The sequence below is a fragment of the Clupea harengus genome, chromosome 11 (genome assembly GCF_900700415.2).
Source record: "Clupea harengus chromosome 11, Ch_v2.0.2, whole genome shotgun sequence".
Classification (NCBI taxonomy): Eukaryota; Metazoa; Chordata; class Actinopteri; order Clupeiformes; family Clupeidae; genus Clupea; species Clupea harengus.
Window position 1 is genome coordinate 17769794 of NC_045162.1, and position 24790 is coordinate 17794583.

At 47.5% G+C, this 24790-nt stretch overlaps 1 protein-coding gene across 3 annotated transcripts in view; it reads right to left on the reverse strand.

Annotated features, from left to right (window-relative positions):
- The window catches only part of npr1b (natriuretic peptide receptor 1b), a 62917-nt gene that overhangs the window by 15498 nt on the left and 22629 nt on the right, over nt 1–24790 (reverse strand). For all 3 annotated transcript variants that reach the window (XM_012822839.3, XM_031575829.2, XM_031575828.2), the window contains exons 6-8: nt 23722–23857; nt 1595–1689; nt 98–233 (exon numbers count right to left, since the gene is read on the reverse strand). In XM_012822839.3, the coding sequence (XP_012678293.1) occupies nt 98–233; nt 1595–1689; nt 23722–23857 (367 nt within the window). The remainder of the gene's footprint in view (nt 1–97; nt 234–1594; nt 1690–23721; nt 23858–24790) is intronic.

Here is a 24790-nt window from a genome sequence, read left to right on the forward strand (position 1 = left end):
CACCTGACAGACATTTAAAGAAAAACGCAATACTCCATATATGAACGAATGGTAAATATATAAATAAAATAAGTGTTAGAGGATAAGGCATACATACTGGCCATACAGACCGGATTGTCATTCTTAAAGCCACATGCGGGCACGTCAGGCGGGATGGTGCCCCCAGGCCACTGGATGACCATCCCTGGCACAGGGAACATCTGCTTCTGAGTGCCATTGTAGACCATCACAATCTACAAACCAATCAACAACAATAACGTGTTAGGGCAAGAGAGAAATCATACATATAGTGACAGAACAATGCAGAGCAGAACAAATTACTTGGGTTAAGGTTAGAGACTGAGAGAAGGGACTTCAGGATAAGAGAAAGTAAATTGACTTAAATTCTGTCACCCAATCACATTGACACAATATATGGTGTAAAAAAAAAAACCTTGGTGAAACCGAACTGAAGATCGAACTGCCTGAACCTGAAGAAAGTACAGGGTTTTCAGGTCGAGAAGGTGGGTAGATGCAGGGGGAGTTAAAAATAAAAACAACAACTTTAAGTTAAAGAACAAAAAATCTGTAACAACAGATGAGAAGGGCCACTAATCATTGAGATGAAGGGCTTCTGACAAGTAGCCAATCAGAGGGAAGACAAGGGCTTGATCCTTGTCTAGATGCGGTAGAAAGTAATTCTGTATTCCACCCTTGGAGCCTCTCAGTGGATGACATAAACAGCCAGTATTTATCCTCACAGCAGCTACTCTCCAAATTACCGCTCAAGTGTCACCTTGTAGCACCGCCTGCCTTGCACATAGCATTGATTTCTAACAGCCTGACTCACAGAACATGGGAGATAGGTATGTTGATGAATGTATTGATTTGGCTGTGATTTCTGTACTGGACAAGCATGTACACAAAAGGTGTCGGTGTATGTAAGCACGTCTGCACACACAAACAGCAAACAAGCATTCATGGAATTGTGCACAGACATGCCGAGACATGCAGTTGTAACGGAAGCCAGCGAGTATAGTGATGTCAATCCCTGACAGTTTAAGAAAGTGACAGTGACAGACACTAGTAGCCATGGTTTTAGCGTCCTTGCTAGCACGCCTGCCCCAAGGTTGCGAGTTCCAGTCCGGTGAGAGACACAACGCAGGTTACACAGACACACATAATCACACATACACACACAGACTTCACAGGCACATGCACACACAGACCTCACAGGCACACTAAACACATATCCTGCTGTGACTATATTGTGTGTGATTTTATGCACGTGAGACCATGTGAGTTCTCTCCCATTCTCTCTTCAGTCCAAGGCAAGTAAACAATCAATGCATTTTATATTCATTTATATAATTTGCACGCAATACTGACAAGATATCAGTGTGGCTGTTAGAGAGAACACATATTCATTACCATATTCTTGAATAAAGATACAAACAAAATGTGGTAGCATATAAATAACAGGCTCAGTGTGTGAGCTTACTAAATCATGTTTTCTTTGAAAAACATTTGTTTTTCCACAAATGTGAGAAAATTAGAGGTGAAGAGGTTCTGTTAAGTGTGTTTTGTTGCGTCTGATTTGGTGTCTCCAAGGTACCTGGAAGACACTGGAGTTGGTATCCGTCATGTCCCAGAGGGCGAAGTCAGTCTCACGGTCACCATTCTCATCAATCTGCACCAATCCTGTCACTCCTGTGGGGGAAGACAAGATGGTGAGCTTGGATGAGCGAGAGAAAGAGACACCAGGAAGAAAGTGGATACAAACCAACCTTCACACTTCAGCATTAGAACAACAACAACCAAAAAATCTAACTGTTGACTTCTACCTGTCATGTTAATATGTGAGGGATTGTGCTGATGGTCTCCTGCTGTTAAAAAGGCCATAGAAACTATTGTTAAGTTGCCCAGTAGAGCATGTTTCTGTTTATGACCATATATGGTATTTGCGTAGGTCATGTGACTTCACTCCACACGGTATAGTTTTAGTTTGTTGCTTCACGGCAGAAATAGAGTGGCAGTTTGCTTCAAGCAATAATATCATACGATTGAATGTTGACGTTGTTGAACTCGTGTGCGTCCATGTAAAAAACCACACACTTGCGAATCACACTGGCAAATCACACTTGGACAATCACACATGCACAACCACAATCCCACACACATACAAACATACACCCACCTACAATTCATTCAATCATTCAATACAAAGTGCAAATAATCAAACTGGATATCCAAGTCTCCATTCTTTCCCATTCTAACCGGATGCCCCTCAGTGATAACAAATTTCCCGACCCCCCTCTATAACAATTTGGTGCCAAAACCCGGGATAGGTTATTACTGAGGAAAAAGATGTTTGGAGACGAAAACCAGTTTGATCCGGAGGCAGGACATCACTCACCCCGCATCATCAGACCGCCAGTTCGTCTGGCTGACTTTGAAGTTGAGTATGCAGCTCATCGTCGTCAGCCCAGCTACACCCAGTTATCGGAGGATGATGAGGAAGACTATGAGGATGAGCCTAATGCTACTCGTGGCCAACAGACTGAACAACAGAGGCCTGTGCAAGGAGCTGCCAGCGCAACCAGAGGTACTGTGCACACTCCCCTAGCACCTGCAAATGCAGCCATAGATGCGCACAGCACAATCCGCGCCCTGAGTGAGCACAATAGGATACTTATGGAGACAGTTAAGGTTCTGACGGACAGGATGCAGAGTGACAGAACAGTTAATTCTACCCCTCGTCAAGCACCTCACATTCACACCTCAACAGCATATCCTAACCCGCCTGCTCATTCCAGTGAGACACAGCAGCACCCCCGCTTTCAGACCTCAGTTGCCAGTCAAATGTGCCTCTTATGCCACTCTCGCAGCCACCCAGCTATAGGCGTGCTGCCCATATACCATTGTTCCAAACCCACTGCCACAAGCTCCAGTCCATCAATCAGCAGAGCCAAGTGGACGTGACTACCTCACTGAGGCCATGGAACGCCTGAACTTGCATGCAGTCCGCCATCAGCCACATCCACCTCCACCACGTCAGAGGGACGCCAGGTCTGGCCATTCTGATGAGGGTCCATACAGGCCTGTGCCACATCGTGTGACTCACCGGGCACTACGACCAGCAAGCCCTCCACAGTCCAGCGTCCATAGCCTGTCACGCTCCGCCTCTTCCACCCAGGAGAGAGACAACCTACCGAGGCCCCAAGCCCTCCATTACCGCAGTTCACCAGTGATGATTCCCCGTCAGTTCGCTAGGCTGAAAGCTGGCCTTAGAGAATCTACTGCCAGAAGATGCCACAGAGAGATTTAAATATCAGGTACTGGTGGACCACTTAAGATTTGAGGAAGCTCTGCTAATAGCTGATTCATACTGTAACTCACACCGCCCTTATAGTGACACCATGCGCTCACTGATAGAGCACTATGGACAGCCCCACAAGTTATCACTTAAGAGAATAGCGGAGGTGATGGATGAGCCAGATGTTCGCAGCGGAGACCTTCAAAGCCTTTCGGAGATTCGCACTTAAAGTACGCGGCCCTGGTTGGAATGTTGGATCAGATGGAGGAGGAGGGAGCCATCGAACTCCATTGTGGCTCACATGTTGCCAGGCTTCTCTCTAAGTTGCCCACACGACTTGCGCAGCAATTTTAGGAGGCATACCCACCACGGAAGCAGCCTGTGCCTACCTTATTGGACTTCGCTGACTTGGCTTGAATTTGAACTGGAGGTGCAGGGCACAGAGGTCAAACCAGCACGTGCAGACAGTGGAGATGCATTCAGAAAGGTGAAAGAGAAGAGGGAGCGCAAGTCAGCGTCATATTCCACCACAGTGATGGAAGTCCCCTCTCCTACAAAGCACCTCACCATCCACAGCATCCGTGATGACTCAGATACAGTTAAGAGTTACCTGTCCTTACTGTGACAGCCAATAGTCACTATCTTAATCAGTGCAGTAATTTCAAGGGTTAACAAGTGTGCAGAAGACAGCCTGGATTAAGACCAATTACCGGTGTTGGAGATGTGGTCGGAAGCACCAGGCTGCCAAGTGCAGGTTAAAGGTCACCTGCCAAAACTGCCAAAGGCAAAACACTTAACATGCACTCCACAAAATCAACGCCAGACCTCACACTGAAGGTGAGAAACCACCAGTGGTGGCAGAGACTTCAACTGGGACACTGTACTTAGACAGACCAGGTCATAGTAACAGTGTTCTGTTGAAAGAGTTAAAGTACTCTGTACCATGGCCCACGCACACTAACCACTTATGCCATATTGGACGATGGATCCGAAAGGACCATTTTGCTGCAGGCTGCTGCCCAACAGCTGGGCTTAGTGGGACAGCCAGAGAACCTCTCTCTGAGGACTGTGAAGAATGATGCCCAGGTCATAGCAGGAGCGACTGTCACTTTCACCCTCTCACCGCCTCACAGCCTAAGAGAAGTTCCAGATAGAGGGTGCCTTTACAGCTGAAGCATTGGACTCGCCCGCCACAGCCATCCAGTGGCAAAGTACCATCACCTGCGAGATCTCCACTCCAGCCCCTCGACAATGTCCAGCCACTGCTCTTGATAGGATCAGACTACCCCCACTTGATTACTCCCGTAGAGCCAGTGCGCCTGGGACCACCCGGTGGACCTCGCTGCCTAAAGACCAGGCTGGGATGGACATTACAAGGACCAACGAAGCTGCTACAGCACCGCTTGTCCCCTCAACAGTGCTTATTCACAGCTCTTAAGTCTCCCGCTGTTGAGCTGCGTGAGCACGTAGAGAAGCTGTGGCAACTGGACATTCTTCCTTACAGAGTGAGAAGGAGGTGGTCCGTTCCAGGTGTGACCAAGAAGCAGTGCAGCTGTTACAGGCTAAAACAGTGAGAGTGGACGTAGATGGTATACTCAGGTATGCAACCCTCTGCTGAGGAAGAAATCCACACCACTGTTAAGGGCTCCACCTCAAGCAGTCCTGCCATTGCTGCGAGGAACTGAGAAGCGCCTGAGTAAAGACCCAGGGCTCGCCAAGGTGTATAATGAGGAAATTAGGAAGTTAGAGGATGCTGGATATGTCACCAGGCTGCCATCAGACAGACTGAACGAGTCTCCTGAGTCGTGGTACATCCCACATCATCTGGTCAGCCACAATGGAAAGCATCGGGTAGTTTTAACTGCTCATTCAAGTACCAAGGTGGCAACCTAAACGAGTGTCTGCTGGCAGGGCCGACTTTGGGTGCATCCCTCCTAGGAGTGTTGCTACGCTTCAGGGAGCACACAGTTGCCTTTGCTGGCGACATTAAGGGGATGTTCCACCAGATACGCCTGTTGCCTGAGGACAAACCCCTCCTCAGATTCATATGGCGGGATATGGTCCGTGACGCCCCAGTGACAGTCTACCAGTGGAATGTCCTTCCCTTCGGGACGACGTGCAGCCCTTGTTGTGCAACATTCGCCCTTCAAAAGCATGTCATTGACCACAGTGACCCACAGGAGGAAGTGCGCAATGCAGTGGAGCACCATTTTTATGTGGACAACTGGCTTCAGAGCTGTGCCATCGTGAAGGATGCCAAAGGTTTGGTTGACAGACTCAGAGTGCTGCTGGAAGAAGGAGGGTTCTCTCTGCGACAGTGGGCCAGTAATGACCCTCAGGTCATCTGTCATCTCCCTGCCGCAGACCGGTCAGCCAGCACCGAGCTCTGGCTTTCCCACCAGCAGTCAGATGCCAAGGAGTCAACCCTGGGCCTACAGTGGCACTGTCAGTCTGACACACTGACCTACAAATGTCGTCAGATGGAGAGCCAGGCAGCCCCCACTATGAGATCATCTACCGCATTTTGGCCAGCCAGTATGATCCATTAGGATATATCATCCCATTCACCACCAGAGCGAAGAGTCTCGTCCAGAAGCTGTGGGAGAAACAGAGAGACTGGGATGATCCTCTGCTGCCAGCTGACATTCTGCAAGCATGGAAGGAGTGGGAAAGTGAGTTGAAGCACATAGATAAGATCTCCATCCCCAGATGTTATGTCACAGCTGTCTTGGATTCACCCAATGCCTGGAGAGATATCCACATATTCTGCGATGCCTCCGAGCGGGCCTATGGGTCGGTAGGCTACCTGCGCACAGAGGATGCCTCTGGACAAGTACAGGTGGCCTTCCTAGCAGCCCGCTCCAGAGTAGCACCGAAGCGGCAACAGTCCATGCCTAGACTAGAGCTCTGTGCAGCCCTCACAGGAGCCCAGCTGGCCACAACGCTCGGGAGAGAGCTAACTTTGGACGTCCGCCATGTGCATATGTGGACTGATTCATCCACTGTGCTCACTTGGATTACATCTGATTCATGTCGATATAAAGTTTTTGTCGGCACACGGATTGCTGAGATCCAAGAGCTCACAGACATCCACATGTGGTGTTATGTCCCCACGAACGCTAACCCAGCTGATGATCTCACACGTGGTAAGACACTGCTGCAGCTGGCAGAGCCATCCCGCTGGAGTCAGGGCCCAGCCTTTCTGCTGGAGCAGCCTGACGCCTGGCCAGCATCCCTCCAGATCACTGCGAGTAGCAGCGACGATGAAGAAAGGAAGCCGACATTCTGTGCGCACGTGGTGGCAGTCAGCAATCAGCCCGACATCACACAGTTTCAAACCTTTCAAGATCTTGTCGATGCTACAGCGCAGGGCCTACACGGGGCGGCCGGCCACCAGGGGGAGCCTCCGGCTGATACCTACAGAGAGGCTGAGATCAGCCTTTACAGAGATGCCCAAGCATCTACATTCCCAGAAGAGGTCAAAACCCTTTCCGCAGGGAAACCCGTGCCCTCCACGAGCAGACTCCTGACCTTATCACCTGAGCTGGATGCTGACAGGCTTCTCAGCGTTGGTGGGCGCCTGCGCCGTGGAGAGGGACTGGACCAAGAAGTAACACACCCGGTGGTTTTAGACCCCAAACACCCTCTCACTGCCCTTCTCATAAAGAAGTATGATGAAGACCTACGTCACCCAGGAGTGGAGCGGGTCTTCGCTGAGCTTCGCAGGAAATATTGGATCCTGAGAGGACGGGAGACCATCAAGCGACATCAGCACCACTGCACACAGTGTCAGAGGTGGCGAGGGAAACCAGAGGTTCCAAGGATGGCTGACTTGCCCCCCTCCCGCCTCCGCTTGTTCAAGCCAGCCTTCCACTCTACTGGTGTTGACTGTTTCGGGCCCTTCATCATCCGGGTTGGTCGTCGCAGTGAGAAGAGATGGGGCATAATATTTAAGTGCTTGACCACAAGGGGAGTCTACCTAGACCTGCTGAATAGCATTGACACGGACTCGTTCCTGATGGCACTCCGCCGGTTTGTCTCCCGGAGAGGGAAGCCCTATGAGCTGTTGTCTGACCAAGGGACAAACTTTACGAGTGGCCAGAAGGAGCTGAAGGAGGCCTTCACTGCCCTCGAGCCAGATCTGCAGTCTTTGCTTGCCAAGCAGCAAATCAGATTCCAGTTCAATCCTCCTGGGGCACCTCATTTCGGAGGCACCTGGGAGAGAGAAATAAGGTCCTTAAAAGCAGCCCTCCAGGTGACACTCGGCAGCCAGTCTGTCACAGAGGAAGTGCTGAGAACAGTCCTGACTGAAATCGAAGGGATACTGAACTCAAAACCACTCGCTTATGTGTCATCTGATGTAGCAGATGTGGACCCAGTGACCCCGAACAGCCTTCTGATGGGGCGGCCCGACTCGTCACTACCTCAGATAGTCTACCCTGCCTCTGAAATGCTGACACGCAAACGCTGGAGACACAGTCAGGTCCTGGCTGACCATTTCTGGTCACACTTCATCCGCAGGTACCTGCCTAGTCTTCAGCCCAGAAGCAAGTGGACCAAGGAAACCGTCAACCTCCAGACCAGAACTGTGGTGATGATCGTTGATCAGCGCCTGCCTCGCGCCCTGTGGCCAGTGGGTGTGGTAACCCACACTACTGCGGGAGCTGATGGGAGGATCAGATCGGCGACAGTGAAAGTGAAGGACCGGGACTATACCAGACCTGTTTCCAGATTGGTCCGTCTGGCAGCCCTGCCTGAGGATGATCAGACACCACTAATCTCTTGTTCTCCACAGGACTAATTAGACTGTTATGGCCTCACCTTTGGGCAAATTTACAGTGTATATTTGGGGGCGGCATTGTTAAAAAGGCCATAGAAACTATTGTTAAGTTGCCCAGTAGAGCATGTTTCTGTTTATGACCATATATGGTATTTGCGTAGGTCATGTGACTTCACTCCACACGGTATAGTTTTAGTTTGTTGCTTCACGGCAGAAATAGAGTGGCAGTTTGCTTCAAGCAATAATATCATACGATTGAATGTTGACGTTGTTGAACTCGTGTGCGTCCATGTAAAAAACCACACACTTGCGAATCACACTGGCAAATCACACTTGCACAATCACACATGCACAACCACAATCCCACACACATACAAACATACACCCACCTACAATTCATTCAATCATTCAATACAAAGTGCAAATAATCAAACTGGATATCCAAGTCTCCATTCTTTCCCATTCTAACCGGATGCCCCTCAGTGATAACAAATTTCCCGACCCCCCTCTATAACACCTGCTGTTCTAAACTTTTACATACTAGAGCCGCATAGAGTGGTATTTATACTACCTTTACTGCATGCTGGATCACTATGTTAGTGACCAATGTTAGAACTCCATACCATTTCAGTCAGAAAACTCACAGGACATGTATCAGGCCGGGGTTTTCAGGCACACACGCAGATTGCAGGTCAGGTGCAACAAAAGAGTTTATTCACAGTAGGCTAGTTAGCCAGATCTACACAGTAGCAAACACTGCTAGGTTAGCAAAGTTCATAGCCTAACAGTCTCACTTAACAACAGTACATTCCACAGTAGAATGGTTAGTCCAAAAGAAGGTAATCCATATGAGGTAATCCACAAGAGAAAGTATGATCCACAAGAAAGAAGTATTCCCTTCGGCGTAGATGCACAACACTAGTGATAGTCAATGGCTGTCGCGGTTAGCTTATGCTAAGCTACTAACCTTATGCTAAGCTAACCCGCGATAACATTAGCATTACACAAACGGGGTCAAGACCCACAAACAAAGTCTTCCTGAGAGAAGAAGGAACAAGAGAAAGTGTACTCACGAAACTCCATGACAGAGTGAAGAGTGAAGGGCACCCAGTGCTTAAGTAGGAAGTGGTGATCACCGCAGGTGTAGCCCAGTGTAGAAGAAAGGTTAGTGCTATGTGCTCTAGGATGAGTGTCGCCCTCTAGAGGACTGGCGACCGTGCGCGGATGTGACAGAACCCCCCCTCCGAGGGGCGACTCCTGACGGCCCAAGGGAAGAGGCCCGAAACTGTTGGATAAGGGATTTGTCCACAATGTTCTTGGCGGGGATCCAGCTGCGCTCCTCCGGCCCATAGCCCTTCCAGTCCACCAAGTACTGCGTGGACCTCCCGACCTTGCGTACATCCATAATCCGGTGAACGGTGTAGGTGAGACCTCCGGCGATGAACTTGGGTGGTGGTGGGGCTGGGAGCTCTGGACACAGAGGGGAGGAGGTGGCTGGGCGTAGTAGGACCGATGGGAAAACGGGGTGAACCCGCATAGAGCGTGGTAGCTCCAGATGGAAAGCCGTCTTGGATATCTTCCGGAGAATCCGGACGGTCCAACGTACCGTGGGGCCAATTTCCGGGTCTCCCCTTTCAGGGCCAGGCCCTTTGTGGACAGCCAGACTCGCTGGCCAATCTTCAGGGTCGAACCCGGTCGTCGGCGCCGGTCTGCCCGTTGCCTCATTTGTCTTTGTGACTGGAGCAGGGCCCAACGAGCCTGCTGCCAGCGGTTGCGGAGGCGAGCCACCAAGCTGCGAGCCGCGGGCACATCCCCATTCTCTGGGGAGGAGGGGAACAAGTGAGGGGGATATCCCCACATGATTTCAAAGGGGGAGGTAGCCGTGGCAGTGCTCCACTGTTGGTTGTGGCAAACCTCGGCCCACAGAAGGTTCTGACTCCACTTGGTGGGGTCTTTTGAGGTGTAGCACCGGAGGTAAATTTCGAGTGCCTGGTTGACTCGCTCCGTCTGCCCGTTGGACTGGGGGTGGTAGCCCGAGGTCAGACTGACTGAAGCTCCCAAGTTACCCCAGAAAGCCTTCCAGAATCGTGCCACGAACTGGGGACCTCGGTCGCCAACGAGGTCTTCTGGGGGTCCGTGGTAGCGCACCACCTCTCTCACCATAATCTCCGCCGTCTGTTTGGCCGTGGGGAGTTTGGTCAGGGCAATGAAGCGAGCAGCCTTGGAAAAGCGATCCACCACCACGAGGATGGCGGTGTTCCCTTGTGACGGGGGAAGCCCCGTAATGAAATCAAGGGAGATATGGGTCCAGAGGCGACGTGGGACCGGAAGGGGTTGTAAGAGTCCTGCAGGTCTGCGGTTATCTGGTTTAGCCACCATGCACACCGTGCAAGCTGCCCACATACCCTGTCACATCCTGGCGGAGTTTCGGCCACCAGAACCGTCTCCGGAGTAATTCCAGGGTGCGTCGGACCCCTGGATGGCCGGCCAATCGGGAGGCGTGTGCCCACTCTAAGGCCTTCGTGCGACAGGATGGGGGCACAAACAGAAGGCCCTGAGGAGTCTCGGAGGGAGCCGGTGACGGTCCTTGTGCCTGTCGAATCTCCTCCTCCAGTTGACAGCGTACGGCGGCCACAACCTTAGAGGAAGGAATGATGGGTTCCGACGCTGCTGGCTCGGCCTCAGTCGTGTGGAGGCGTGAAAGGGCATCCGCCTTACCGTTCTTGGAACCTGGGCGATAGGTGACCACAAAGTCGAAACGGCTGAAGAAAAGGGCCCAGCGGGCCTGACTGGGGTTCAGTCGTTTGGACTCTCCGATGTACTCCAGGTTCTTATGATCGGTGTATATGAGGAATGGGTTGGCGCGCCCTCGAGCCAGTGACGCCATTCCTCTAATGCTAGTTTGATGGCTAGCAGTTCCCTGTTACCCACGTCGTAGTTTCTCTCCGCCGGGGAGAGAGCTCGGGAGAAGAAAGCACATGGGTGGAGCTTGTCGTCCTCTGCTGCACGTTGCGACAGCACCCCCCCCTACGCCTGAGTCTGAAGCATCTACCTCCACCACAAAAGGCAAGGCTGGGTCTGGGAGAGTGAGGATCGGTGCTGTGCAGAACCTTTGCTTGAGGTCCTCGAAGGTCTTCTGAGCAGCCTCCGTCCACAACAACCGGCGTGGACCCCCCCGAAGCAGAGCTATGATAGGGGACGCCCGGGCACTATAATTCCGTATGAACCGCCGATAGAAGTTGGCAAATCCCAGGAACCCCTGGACCTGCTTGATGGTGGTGGGTATCGGCCAATCCACGATGGCTTTTACTTTTTCAGAGTCCATAGAGAGCCCCTGAGGCCCGACTACGAACCCTAAGAAGGTGGTGGAAGCAGAGTGGAACATGCACTTTTCCACCTTGCAGAACAGCTTGTTCTGTAGAAGGGCCTTCAGGACGGCTCGGACGTGGCCAACATGTTCCTGGAGTGACTTGGAGAAGATGAGTATGTCATCCAAGTATACAAACACGCACACCTCCAAGAATTCGCGCAGCACGTCGTTGATGAGGTTCTGAAAAACCGCCGGGCTGTTTGACAACCCAAACGGCATCACTAAGTATTCATAATGTCCGCTGGGTGTGATAAAGGCGGTCTTCCACTCATCTCCGGCCCGCATGCGAACCAGGTGATATGCGTTCCTGAGGTCAAGTTTAGAAAAGACAGTGGCACCCTGGAGGCGCTCGAAGGCGGTAGACATGAGGGGCAAAGGGTACTTGTTCTTCCGGGTGATGTTATTCAGACCCCGATAATCGATGCACGGCCTCAGTCCGCCATCCTTTTTCCCAACGAAGAAGAAGGGCGCTGCAGCCGGAGACGTAGATGGGCGAATTAGCCCAAGGCGCAGTGCATCTTTGATGTAGTCCTTCATTGCCTGGCTCTCCGAGACTGAAAGGGAGTAGAGACGCCCCCTAGGGGGAGAGGTTCCAGGCAAGAGGTCGATAGCGCAGTCGTACGGCCGATGAGGAGGGAGAGTGGTGGCCTTCTCCTTACTGAAGACCTCTTCCAGATCGTGGTAGAAGGCCGGGACCGTGGTCAGGTCTGTTCTGTCTGGCGGGGCCAAGATGTTCACCCTTGGAGAGGTGTCAGCCGACCGAACAGGAGACACGGTGGTGGGAAATGGGGTTCTGGAGTGTTCCTCCGCAGTGGTGACGCGGGAAACACAGGGTGTTGTCAGTGTGTGAGCTGGGAGATGACCCGCAGTGGAGCAAGCCGGGCCCCAGTGGAGTAGCGAGCCAACCTTCCACGCAAACTGAGGCTCGTGGACAGCTAGCCAGGGGTAACCCAGCACCACCGGGTCCTGCGGGGTGGTGGTGAGCCAAAAGCGGATGGTCTCTTGGTGATCATTATGAGAGGACATGATGAGAGGGACCGTCACCCGCTCCAGATGTCCAGAGCCCAAAGGGCGACCATCCAATGCCTGGACTGCCTGGGGAACGGCCACCGGGGTGGTTGGAATCCCCAGCTGTTTAGCCAGGGTGATGTCCATCAGGTTGACTGCCGCGCCGGAGTCCACCAAGGCAGTGAGGGAGACAATGGAATTGTTCTTGCTGATGTGACGGAGGCGTATGGGGATGGAGAGACGGTTGGCGGGTCCAGGGGTCTTAGCGCTACCACTCATCAGAGGCCCTGGATCCCTTGACGAGTGCTGTCTTTCCCCTGTAGATCTGGGCAGTGTTGTACCTGGTGCCCGGAGGACCCACAGTACATGCACAGGCCTCTTTGGAGATGGCGGCTGCGTTCTTCGCGACTCAGCCGGAGGCGGCCGAGTTCCATGGGTTCTTCCGGTAACCGGGTCGGTGCTGGAGTGGTGATGGGTGTGGCTGGCCTTGGCAGGAAGGTCGTCATGGGTGCCCGGGTCTCACGACGGTCACGGCGACGTTCCTGAATGCGAGCATCGAGGTGGATTGCTAAGTTGATCAGCTCGTCAAGCGACTGTCCCCAGTCACGGTTGACCATCTCATCCTTCACCGCCTCCTGTAGCCCACGGTAAAAGGCTGAACGCAGGGCTTGGTCCTCCCAGCCACTCCGAATTGCCACGGTGCGGAACTATACGGCGTACTGGGCTACGGATTGAGTCCCCTGGTTGATGGTAAGGACTCGTTGTGCTGCCTGGTCCTCGGTGCGCCCTGTGTCGAACATCAACCCAAGGCGACGCAGGAACAGCTGGCTGTCATGTCCCTCGGGCCGCTGGCAATCCATGACAGCGGTTGCCCACTCCAGGGCTGATCCCGAGAGTCGGGAGATGATGTAGCCCACCTTCGCTGGCTCGGTGGGGAAGAGACGTGCTTGGTGGAGAAAGATCTGTGCACACTGAAGCATAAAGCCCCGGCAGGCTTTAGGTTCCCCAGAGAATAATTGGGGGGCGGATAGAGGTATGGAAATGGTGGGAGAGATGGGAAGCAGCGCAGGGGCAGCATGGGCGTTGGGTCCAGCCCCACGGCTAGGATCTGAGGTTGGTGGATCAGGTGGAGGTCGTGCACACAGCCCCTGAACAGTGGTGTTCAGTTGCTGCAGTGCTAGCTCCAAACGACTCAGTCGCGGTGCATGGGCGCTGATGATAGTGCCCAGCTGAGTTATCGCATCCCTGATCTCCTGCAGCTCTGCTGTGCCTTGGCTTGACTCTGTCATGCTATCCGGCCGGGGTTTTCAGCCACACACGCAGATTGCAGGTCAGGTGCAACAAAAGAGTTTATTCACAGTAGGCTAGTTAGCCAGATCTACACAGTAGCAAACACTGCTAGGTTAGCAAAGTTCATAGCCTAACAGTCTCACTTAACAACAGTACATTCCACAGTAGAATGGTTAGTCCAACAGAAGGTAATCCATATGAGGTAATCCACAAGAGAAAGTATGATCCACAAGAAAGAAGTATTCCCTTCGGCGTAGATGCACAACACTAGTGATAGTCAATGGCTGTCGCGGTTAGCTTATGCTAAGCTAACCCGCGATAACATTAGCATTACACAAACGGGGTCAAGACCCACAAACAAAGTCTTCCTGAGAGAAGAAGGAACAAGAGAAAGTGTACTCACGAAACTCCATGACAGAGTGAAGAGGGAAGGGCACCCAGTGCTTAAGTAGGAAGTGGTGATCACCGCAGGTGTAGCCCAGTGTAGAAGAAAAGGTTAGTGCTATGTGCTCTAGGATGAGTGTCGCCCTCTAGAGGACTGGCGACCGTGCGCGGATGTGACAACATGTTGATATGATTTATTGATATAAATGACATGGTGGTTAGGTCTTGGACTAGATGTGCTTTAAGCTGATGTTGTTAAATGATGCAGAAGCCGGTGTTGTGGCTACTACTGCATACCTACAGCTGCTACTGTTTAACAAACACAGCGAAAATAAAACAAGACAAAGTATTGTGTGTAAACAAGACCCCTCTAGGCAGGTGGTGTTGGGGATGGAAAACCAGAAAACTCACAGTGTAAAACAAGAGCTGCTTGGTGTCTAAACTGCAGGTGTGGATTCCTTAACAAGGTAATGTTATAGAGAACATGAGCGCAGGAGAATCGATCGAAGAGCCCTTTAGAGTTTCCTGACTGAACTTCATTCATTTATTTTTTCATTTGTTTCACATTTCTTATGTAATTTGAGTGCATGTACTTACATTTTGTTATTTCTCCCATGATCTCTCATATTTTTTTCTGAGAGCAGATCAATCAGTGTTGTGTATGTAGACATGTGTGTAGTGATGGAATATAATTTATACCATATATTGAAGATTCAGTCTTAGGTTTGATCAGTCAGGATTCAGGTTTATTCTTGAAGAATGGCGGCGGACCACTGTGAGACAGAGACTGAGGATCCATCCTCCCTCACAGAACTTCACCTCAGTATATCTGACTTGTTCCTTGAGGAACAGTCTGTTAAATACACTGATATCTAAGGGGTGTTACCTTCTATTCAAATGGGCCATGCATGCAGGGTTCTTTGTCTCGACCTGGGGGGGAAGGTGAGAGTCTAGTATCACACCTCACTCCCCAGGTCAGCCCAAAGTATATTCACCAAGGAAAGTCCACTCATGGCTAGTTAAATCCAAATAAAAGTAACAATTATAACTAGGTATAATATCATTGACTTATTGACTATGGCATATTCTTATGACCTATGCCGGTCCCTTCAGTAGATATAAATAAAGTTAATAAATTACATATATACTGTATAGGGCAACTGGCCATATCAGTGTGTCAAGCTTGTACTATCCAATACTTCAGTGTGTCAGCATTACAATCCACTCTCCAAAGTATGGCAGTTAAGTATTTGACAGAGTTTGACATTTGACACAGTTGCTCTATAGCGGTATGACCTAGTCCCAAAAGAATCGCTACGCACATACAGTAGGTGCTTAAATAATAATAAAAAAAATAAATGCAGGTTCCATAAAGTTGCAGACGGTTGTACCTTAATCATTACATCACCTGAACAAAGCTTAACAATTTCCAGCTATACTTCAGTTGAAGAGAAATAGGTAATCAAGTGTGCCTAACTGGCACTTTCACTCCTGACTAGGGCCATGCTGGCAATTGTTTTTGCTTTATTCAGTGTGCCCCCGTGCATGTTAAAATGCCCACTGCATTGTTTGAATGAAGAAAAAAAATTCTGAAGAAAAAAATTTAATAGAATAAGAGGTAATTAAAACAATCAGTAAAATGGTGTCCAAAGCATGGCAGCCATTGTAAGGGTTCTATTCACTCAGTCTGTCAGCAATATTAGTCTTTCACTCCATCTGACAGACTCAGAGGCAATCTGGCCATGATTTTAATTTCCTGTCTAGATATGACTAGGCCTCTCATCATCTCACCCAGGTATAATGGGACACGTGACAAGTGGGTGAGACTCTGATTACAATGTATTGAGGAAATGACTTCTGACATTTAGTCCCGTATGAAAAGCTAAGCTATTAGCGTCAAGGGAAATGTCAAAATCCCATGTGCAATATAGGGGGTTAGACGGGTGGGAGGGGGTCAAGTGTGATAGAGACACAGGTCCCTTGGTCTGGACAGACAAGGTTTGTGAGGCCAAAAACTGATTAACTGTCATGGGGCATGGGGCATACCACACTGTAGCAACTTCTCGAAAGACTTGAAAAAAAGCAAGGGCTATAAAGAGAATGATTAACCCGGGTTTCTAGGAAAATCACAGTTGAATGATGAAATGGATGCAGGGAGGGGGTTGGCGAACTGAAGTGTTGTGGAAAGACATTGAGTGGGGGAGGGAGATGAGTCAAGGTTAGTGCCTGTCCCTGCACGTCATGCATCTATTATCAGGCCATCCGCAGCCCTGGGTTTTAATCTGATATTCATCACAATTCTGACGCCATGACGCCATTTCAGTCTTACGAGATCACATAATTACATCTGAATCCAGCTGTTATGGCTCTCCTGACTTATGGGTTCCCCATGCAAACTGACAGAAATGCACGTCATCAACAAGAAACACCATGTGTGCATCTGCAACACACTTATTTATATGTAAATATCGATATAGCACTTGCAGGGAACGGGGAGATGGTTGTTATTAAAGTTTCAAAAAATATGCACAGTAACTCCAGAATGTAAAGCTGACAAGTTGGATTAGGCATGATCACAAATCCTTTCAAACTTGCACCAGAGAGGCTGCTCATTCTTGAATGGAGTACAACCCAAGGGAAACATGTTGCAACTTGATCTTTTCATCTAACCCACCGTCTCCCCCTTAGTTCTCACTCCCTTTTCTGACCCTCTTTTTCCATCCCCCTCTCACTTCCTCCCGTCCTCCTCATGTGTGCGTTCTTATTGTAATTCTTGCTTATTGTTTTGAAAATGATGTGATTTTATTCCGTCACCATGTGAATGTGAATACTGAATATGATACTGAATGTGCTTATTTCCTCGCTCAGATTCATTCTAGTGCAGTATCGTTAACTTACAAAAAAAAACACTGCATAAAATATGATTTCAAAATGCCTACCAATCAAGAGGACAGAGCAAGGACTCAGTATTCATTAAGCAAAGGCTGAAAATGGAAAGGTGCTGGGGTGAGTATAAAGATCAGTGGGATCAAACAGAAATGGGAAATGAGGCTGAAAAGCTGGAGTGGACAGGCAGCTGGCAGTAACCTAATTTGTCCTAGTTGCAGATGTTTTGAGTGCAGTCTTCGATAGGGGGTGCATGTGGGATTGCATATTTGGTCAAAAAAACCTATTCAGGATAGAACATTGGATTTCTACTGAATGTTCCTCAGCGTTGAACAAACTCTCACTTAATTCTAACAATATATGCATACTGCATCATTTACAACAAAAAATAAAAAGAGTTGGGATCTACCAAATCCTCCTATTTGTTTTTTGTATGATGGGCTATTTCCATATAATGCTGTGAGTGTAGAGTATATGTGGAAGGTTTGGCTCAAGCTGTACAAGATCCTGTTTACACTCTGCTCTGTGTAGAATAAGAGAGCTAAAGATGTAGACAAGCAGAAATGCCGTCACAGCTCACAATACACAGTGGGTGAATGCAACCAGCAGCCAGATCCCTATCCTCAGAGTATGGAAACCAGCATATGATGCCAATAATGTCTCAATCAGACAGCCCCATTGCAAGCAAATACAGCTTTGAGCAAAGGAAGGGAATGGAAGGTAGGAAAAACCCTACTCAATACATTTTCAACATTCTACATAACATGTGGGGATGTTAGAGCTACACTTCACATTCTTGATCAATGGATTGACACCATTCCCTACTAATGAGAAATACAGGGGACACACTATGTGTGTGTGTAGGCAATGGCAGACTAACAAAATAGGTTAAAACACGACAGGGCTCTTTGATCCAAATAATAAGGATCTTGGTTATTGGTTATCCCACTTAAAGCAGCAATAAGGAGTTCTGTTCCAAAACTAGCACACTAACTACCTAAAAGGCATGCAAAAACCTTACAAAAACCACCAGCCCACTTGACACTCAAAAAGTGTCAAATTGTTGCATAGTGTTACTTTAAGGTAGCATAGATCTTTCAGACATCAGTAAGATCTCCGTCAATGAAACACACTCACCTAATAAATTGGCCCTGTCAGGGTATTTTCAATTCACAATGTGCTGGCTATAAATAGACCACAAAATGTGAAACAGCTTTAACACACACAATTGCATCAGGAAGGTGGGTGTGTACGTAGTGATTGGAAGAGACCCCAGCCAGAGGATGGCAGCCATGCCAAACCGAGCTTCCGCGGCCCTGCAACGGGTAACTGAGAGGACAGCCAGTGGCTCTGCTGAGAATACATGAGGATCAGCATCCCTAATTGTCAACGCAGGCCAAGACATGTCCGTATACTCAGTTGCGAACCGGCCACTGGAAGGGAGAGATACAGGTAGGAGGAAAGTGATCGGCAAGCCTGAAGAGTGATGGATGACAAGGAGAGGATGGGCATTAGGGAGGATGAGACAGATGGACAGGAGAAGATAGGGAGAATGAGAGGAGTCAGGCTGGTGAGTGAAATTGAGGGCAGGCTGACAAGAGCGTTTCCAGCTGTGAAAGGTCTGGGTGAGCCTGATAGGCTTTGGAAGGTCTGCTTTAATAATGTCCTTCGGGCTGTCTCTGACAAGGCTTCACGGGGGTCTGGCTGCACACTGTTTATCTGAGGGCTCAAGATGCAGCATGGGTCAAGAGAGGGAAGGAAAAAGGCACAAAAAAGAGAGTAAGATGGGAAAGGAATGAGGGACATAACTTTGAAGAGAAAAAAAAAACATTTCTTGAACAATAGAGCACAAAAGGAGAAGACAAAAAAGGTGCCACAGGTGTGGAGGAGAGGCATGAAGAACAGGGCACAATGGACAGTGTCAGACAAATGACACAACAGCATGTTTCTCAGTGAGGCGACCAAATGCTGAAAACAGCCACTGAGGGGACACTCCCCGGAGTGCCTGTCAGGGACACTCACCACACACTTTCCAAACTCCAAAAATAAAATGCATTAAAATGCCTGGAAGCCTCTCATCCCCCCACCCATCATCCTAATGAAGTGAGCACATTCATTATAGTCCTGTGATTGGTCAGGCATTCTCATTACGGAGACAACAGCTATTTTATAGTGTGTGCTGAATCTCTGACCGTGCATGTGGGAGAGTAGAACGAGCTGAGAGGAACAGGCAGCAGGTGGTTGAGATATATGGGCTAAGAAATTAGAGAGGAGAGTATGGAGAGCCAAACAAACACTTGAGAGTTGTTCAAAGAGATGTTGCAAACATGCCCTGTTTGTAATTCCAAACAACCAAAGAAAGATAGATAGATAGAGAGAGAGAAACAGAGAGAGATATAGAAAGAAAGACGTCAGGGTGACATATTTACTGTGTCCTACCTTAGCCTGTTTGATAAACAAGTTGTTCTTAGACCGCCAGTAAAAGACATTTTACAACATGCGCCATTCTACAACATCTTCAACGCAATGTAGCCTACGTCAGAAAAACCACCGTCATCCTCACACAAAACTTTGTCAAACCAACGGCGTCATTCTCACACAAAACTTTCTAGCAAAGTCGGCAAACGGAGGACTAAACATGGGTTTACTTTACACGAGTGAACTAGCTTGCAGAAAACAACTATTTCGTATTTCAAAAGTACGTTTTCTTGCTGTACCAGTTAACAGAAACACCACAGCGGTATTCAATGTAAAAGCTGCTACTTTAGCTCATTCAGAAAGCTAGTCAACAGCTCCCTCATCTAGCTCTGACAACTTTTTTTCTAACAAAGTTCTGCTGAGAATGACGGCGTTTGGTTTGACAAAGTTTTGTGTGAGGATGACGCCGTTTGGTTTGACAAAGTTTTTTGTGAGGATGACGCCGTTTGGTTTGACAAAGTTTTGTGTGAGAATGACGCCGTTTTTTTTTACGCGTTTTGTCTGAAAATGATGGCGTTTGGTTTGACAAAGTTTTGTGTGAGAATGGCGCCGTTTTGTCTGAGAATGACAGAGGTTTTTCTGAGACTGGCCGTTTCGCCTGAGTCTGACGACTTTTGGTCTGAGACCTGACGCCTTTTCATTTGAGTCTGACACTTGAGTCTGAGATCTGAGGATGTCCTAAAATGAACACCGTAGTGGAGGCCACATGTACCAGAGTGCTCCAAGGCTGTAAGACCTATAAGACCTTGTATAAGGCTAATTAAATAAGCCACCTTCTCAGACTTTGGACAGGTGCAATTTACATCCATTTTGATGATGTACTTTGCTTATAAAACCTGCGTGCATATGGAAGAGTGTTTTTCAGAACTTCCAAGAAGCCATGTTTCTGGTTGCGGTGCAATTATGGCCATTTCATACAATTATAGACATTCACTGGGACTAAATGCTCCATAATGGACCGCAGAACCAGTAATTTGCAGTATGGCCCTGTGACTTTTGCTTTGATTATTAGCGGGTTAGCCAATTACACAAGACAAAAAGACTACATGCACCTATTTCTGCTTTTGTGCGTTGTTTCTGAGTCAATTGGCTTGTTTCAGAGAAGCCCAAAGGCACTAAGTAGAGAGACTTTCAGACACTCAGTCCTTATACATGTCTTTTCATACAAGGATGTGTGAGAAGAATTGGTTGCCTTTCCTGAAGACATGGTAATGTTATCTTAGAAGCTTTTGTTGATTCATTTCTTCATAGATGTATTGTATAGTATGGTCTGGTAGCAAGTGAAACCAGTTATAGATCTGCTAAATGAATTCAGTTCAATTTTGTTAATTTGTTTTGTTTACAAAAAAACATTATACAAATCTTTATCCACCCACAATGACATTCTATGGTTTGTTTTCAGGGAACCTCATTTACTTACAAGCCCTTTAACAGCACTAGCTGACTGTCTCTACAACCTATAAACTTTGCCTTAATGAGTGTATATTGCCTGTATCCAATCAGTTTGTACAGATACAAAATAAACACAGAGAAGGCCTTGAGCACAAGCATGCCAGGGTTAAAAGCAATTATTTATATATTGTCACCTCTCATTATTGATCCCTGTGTGTCCCTATCCCTATCTGCTTTATGTGTGTGCTTCAACTCTGACACAGCGGACTCCAGGGCTATTGTGAGTTCAGTTAATTGAATAACTACTTCATGTGTCTGGATTTTTTAAAACAGAACTGAACAGAAAAACAGAAACCAAAGCTTGATGAATCACCATGAAGCCCTAATTTTTTATATTTTCTTTGCACTTTTGAAGGGAGTTGTTTAATAGATTTTGGGGGTTATGGATGAAAATCAAAAAGAAAGAACACAAAGAACATATTATAAAATCAGTTTGCATATTTTCAAGGGGGCAGTTAAGTCTCTGAATGTAATACAGCACTTAATTTATCTATCTCCAGGGGGGTATTCCAGAAAGCGGGACATTTGTTAGGGTTTGTTAGTTTGTTAACCCTGACATGAGGGGAACTCAGGAGGGAAATGTTCCATTCCAGAAAGAGAGGGAACTCAAACGTTGGGTCAGTTACCATGGTAACTGACTGTGAACCTAACCTGCTCACTGGCAGGTTTTCTGTAACAAACCCTGAGTGTCTCTCCCCCCTCTTGCTGAGCCTGCAGCAGCTATTGGACATGGGGTGTCCTTTCCTCGTTAAAGTAACAATATGTAACTTTTTTACCTTAAAATAACAGCTTGAAATAAATTGTGCCGCTACAATTACTTTTAATATGGAGAATGGCCTGTCCGCCATTGCCATCGGGGGTCTGTAGGGAAAATACTGCGGTATGTAGGATTTCTGGAGCCACCAGGTCCTTTGTGTCTAAGCATGCGCGACTAGGATCGGGTAGTCACAGTCACTATCGGAACAGCTTTTACTCGTTGGCGAGAGCTGAAAGACACATTTGGATACAAGTTCGATTCAGAGCTAGCCATCTTTTCTTGACTGTGTTAGCAAAGTTGTTGACTCGCTAGTTTGTCATAAACGAGGAAAGCACATTTCAACAGGTTTTGCCGCTAGGGGGAGCTACAAGCCAAAAACGACTTATTGCTGCTTTAACTCGATCAATGTTGAAGCCAAATTAATTTGCATAGCCTTACCTCGGGAGAGGATTTTGAGACACCGATTAGATGTGTCATCATTCCCTGATGGCTAGGCTACCGAATCAAACGTTACCATTTTTTAAATTAAAGTAAAAATTGTATTCAATAATATTCCACCACTGTTTCACCTGGAACATTAAAAGAAAGTGTGGCTTAACGATTAATGTTGCAGCTGACCTCCGTGAAGCTGGTCCCCCATGTCATCAGAAAATTAATAGAAGCATTGCTGTTCGTTTGTGCTGCAAAACACATAATTTGTTAGGGTTTTAAGTCATTTTTAAGGTCTGAAAATGTAAAGATGAATTACTTAAAGCCCTTAACAGCACAAAAAAAGATTTTTACAGCGCAAACAAACAGCGATACTTTTATTAATTTGACATGGGGGACCAACTTCACAGCAGTGTTGCCTTTTTTCTTAAAATGTCCATAAGCACGTATCAGAACTCCTTAACTCCAGTGAGGTGAAGTAGGATGCCCTTTTTTTCTCACTGGTTGCCATGATGACTCGTAGTTACAGATCCATTGATAATTAACTCAGATCAGCTGTAACCGGAACCGAAAACAGGGTTCATCATCAACTCAGAGTTCAAGGTTAGGCCCAAACTTTGTTAAACCTGCTTTCTGGAATACTCCCCAGGCCTAGTCAAGATGTTTACCAGCAGTGTTCACACAGAACACACTGCATACTTCATATCCCACCCTTCGTTTCTCTTCTTCTTTTACTTATCTAACCCTATTCAGACTCACCAGAAACAGTCATGTTTAGTTCTTGTTCTAAAGCAGGAGAGGTTAACATATCTTTTTAACCGTCTCATCTGGTAGGCTGTTTTTGCTAAATTCAAGTTGTTGCTTGAGGGGTTGTAGGTTTGTGAATAGACCTCTGTCTCATTGCCGCATGCCGGTGAGAGTGTAACATCACTCTGCAGCTTGGTCTTACCCAGCAACACTCAATAATTCATTCATCCACACAGGGACACTTTGACTTTGATGAGAAAACCAAATCAATAGTACCAAGACTGAGTGGTATAAAAAGGAGCACCAGAGAGAAAGGGAGATTTCTTTAAGCACTCCATATCTACCGTGGCTAGATTGAAATATCAGACATGGGAAGGACAGTGTGGAAATGGGAGATTCCTTTCAATTTGACTACTTCTTCACATTTGGAAACCCTAAATGATGCATTTGAGCAGTGGAAAAGGGTGAAGTGAAAAACTTGTTGAAAAATGATCAGGCTTGAAACATGAGTTGAACAAAGTCCTGGAAAGATTTCTGCCCTCTGAGTCTAGACCTTTCCAGCTCTGGTTTAAACATTAGATCATTCCTACTCAGCATCCAAAACAGGACCACATAATTCACCACAGAAAAAACAGAGCTCACTGAAAGTCGGTGTGCCTCGATCCAGAGTTGCAGGCAATATCATCAGACAACGGAATGGCAGGCCACACCAAAGCACAAAAGGAGCAACAGCAAACATCCCAACAGAAAAGAACAACACAAATCTCGAGGGCACAACCGAACACACTGCTGAAAATCACAGAGCATTAGAGGAGTTGAGCACACTGTGAAACAGCATAACTCACCATAGAAGGTGCGGTTCCACATCCTCTTGGTGACATTCTCGGCCACAGGCATAGCCTCTCCTCCTGCCATGGACTCGTTAAGAGCATGGGCATAGAGCATCAGACCATCGTAGAATCCTCCAGAGATGATGTTCATCTGTATGAGAGAGAGGGAGACGAGGGATTTTCAACAGGTTGCTCATTAGAATGACCACAGACAAATATTTTTCAATATGTTATATTTTATTTATTTGTATGCAGCCTAATCTATTAACTAAATATTTGTGTACGGATGGACCACTTATAATATTTATGTAAAGTGAAAATTCTATCCAAACACACACTAGATTAAGTAGATTTTAGTTCTACATTTACACTTACTGAGTGAGGCTAACTATTCCAGACATTCCAATTTAGTCACTACTTGCCTCAATTTTCAACCTACCTTTTTTTCTAAAATAAGGGTTACCTAGTGGCACTTTGCAGACCCTAGACCAGGGGTGCCCACACTTTTTTGGCTTGTGATCTACTTTTAAAATGACCAACTAAAAATGATCTACCACAAAACATGTTCATAAATAGAGACTATGGGGGGGGGGGGGGGGGGGGCACCGACACAGACACTTAAAGGAATCATGGTGATATTGGTGACATTATTTGAGATAGTTGCGGCCTAAAATTCTTGATTTTGAGGGAGCTTTTCCAAAAAGTTCAGATGAAAGTTGCTGTGTTTTTAGGTGTTTGTTGCGAATTTTCCTCTTTGTAATCATAATTGAGTTATTTGTTGAAAAATAACTGATTAATAAACAAACATTCATTCATCAAGAACAAAAATAAATAACCTTGCCAATATGCTAAACAAAAGATTACCAGGACTACAAAACTTATCCACAACACAATGCACCTGTTGGCATTACAGAAGGACTATCAGTAAGACTGAATAAAATGTTATGAATGTCTCAGCCTTCACACATGAGGGGGAAAAAACAGCCTGTGTCACTGTGATCTGTCTCGTCATCTGACGTCCTGCCTGCGTTTATGCCGTTCTCATTCTATGCATATCAATCTGTTTTGCTATCCTTGTTTATTT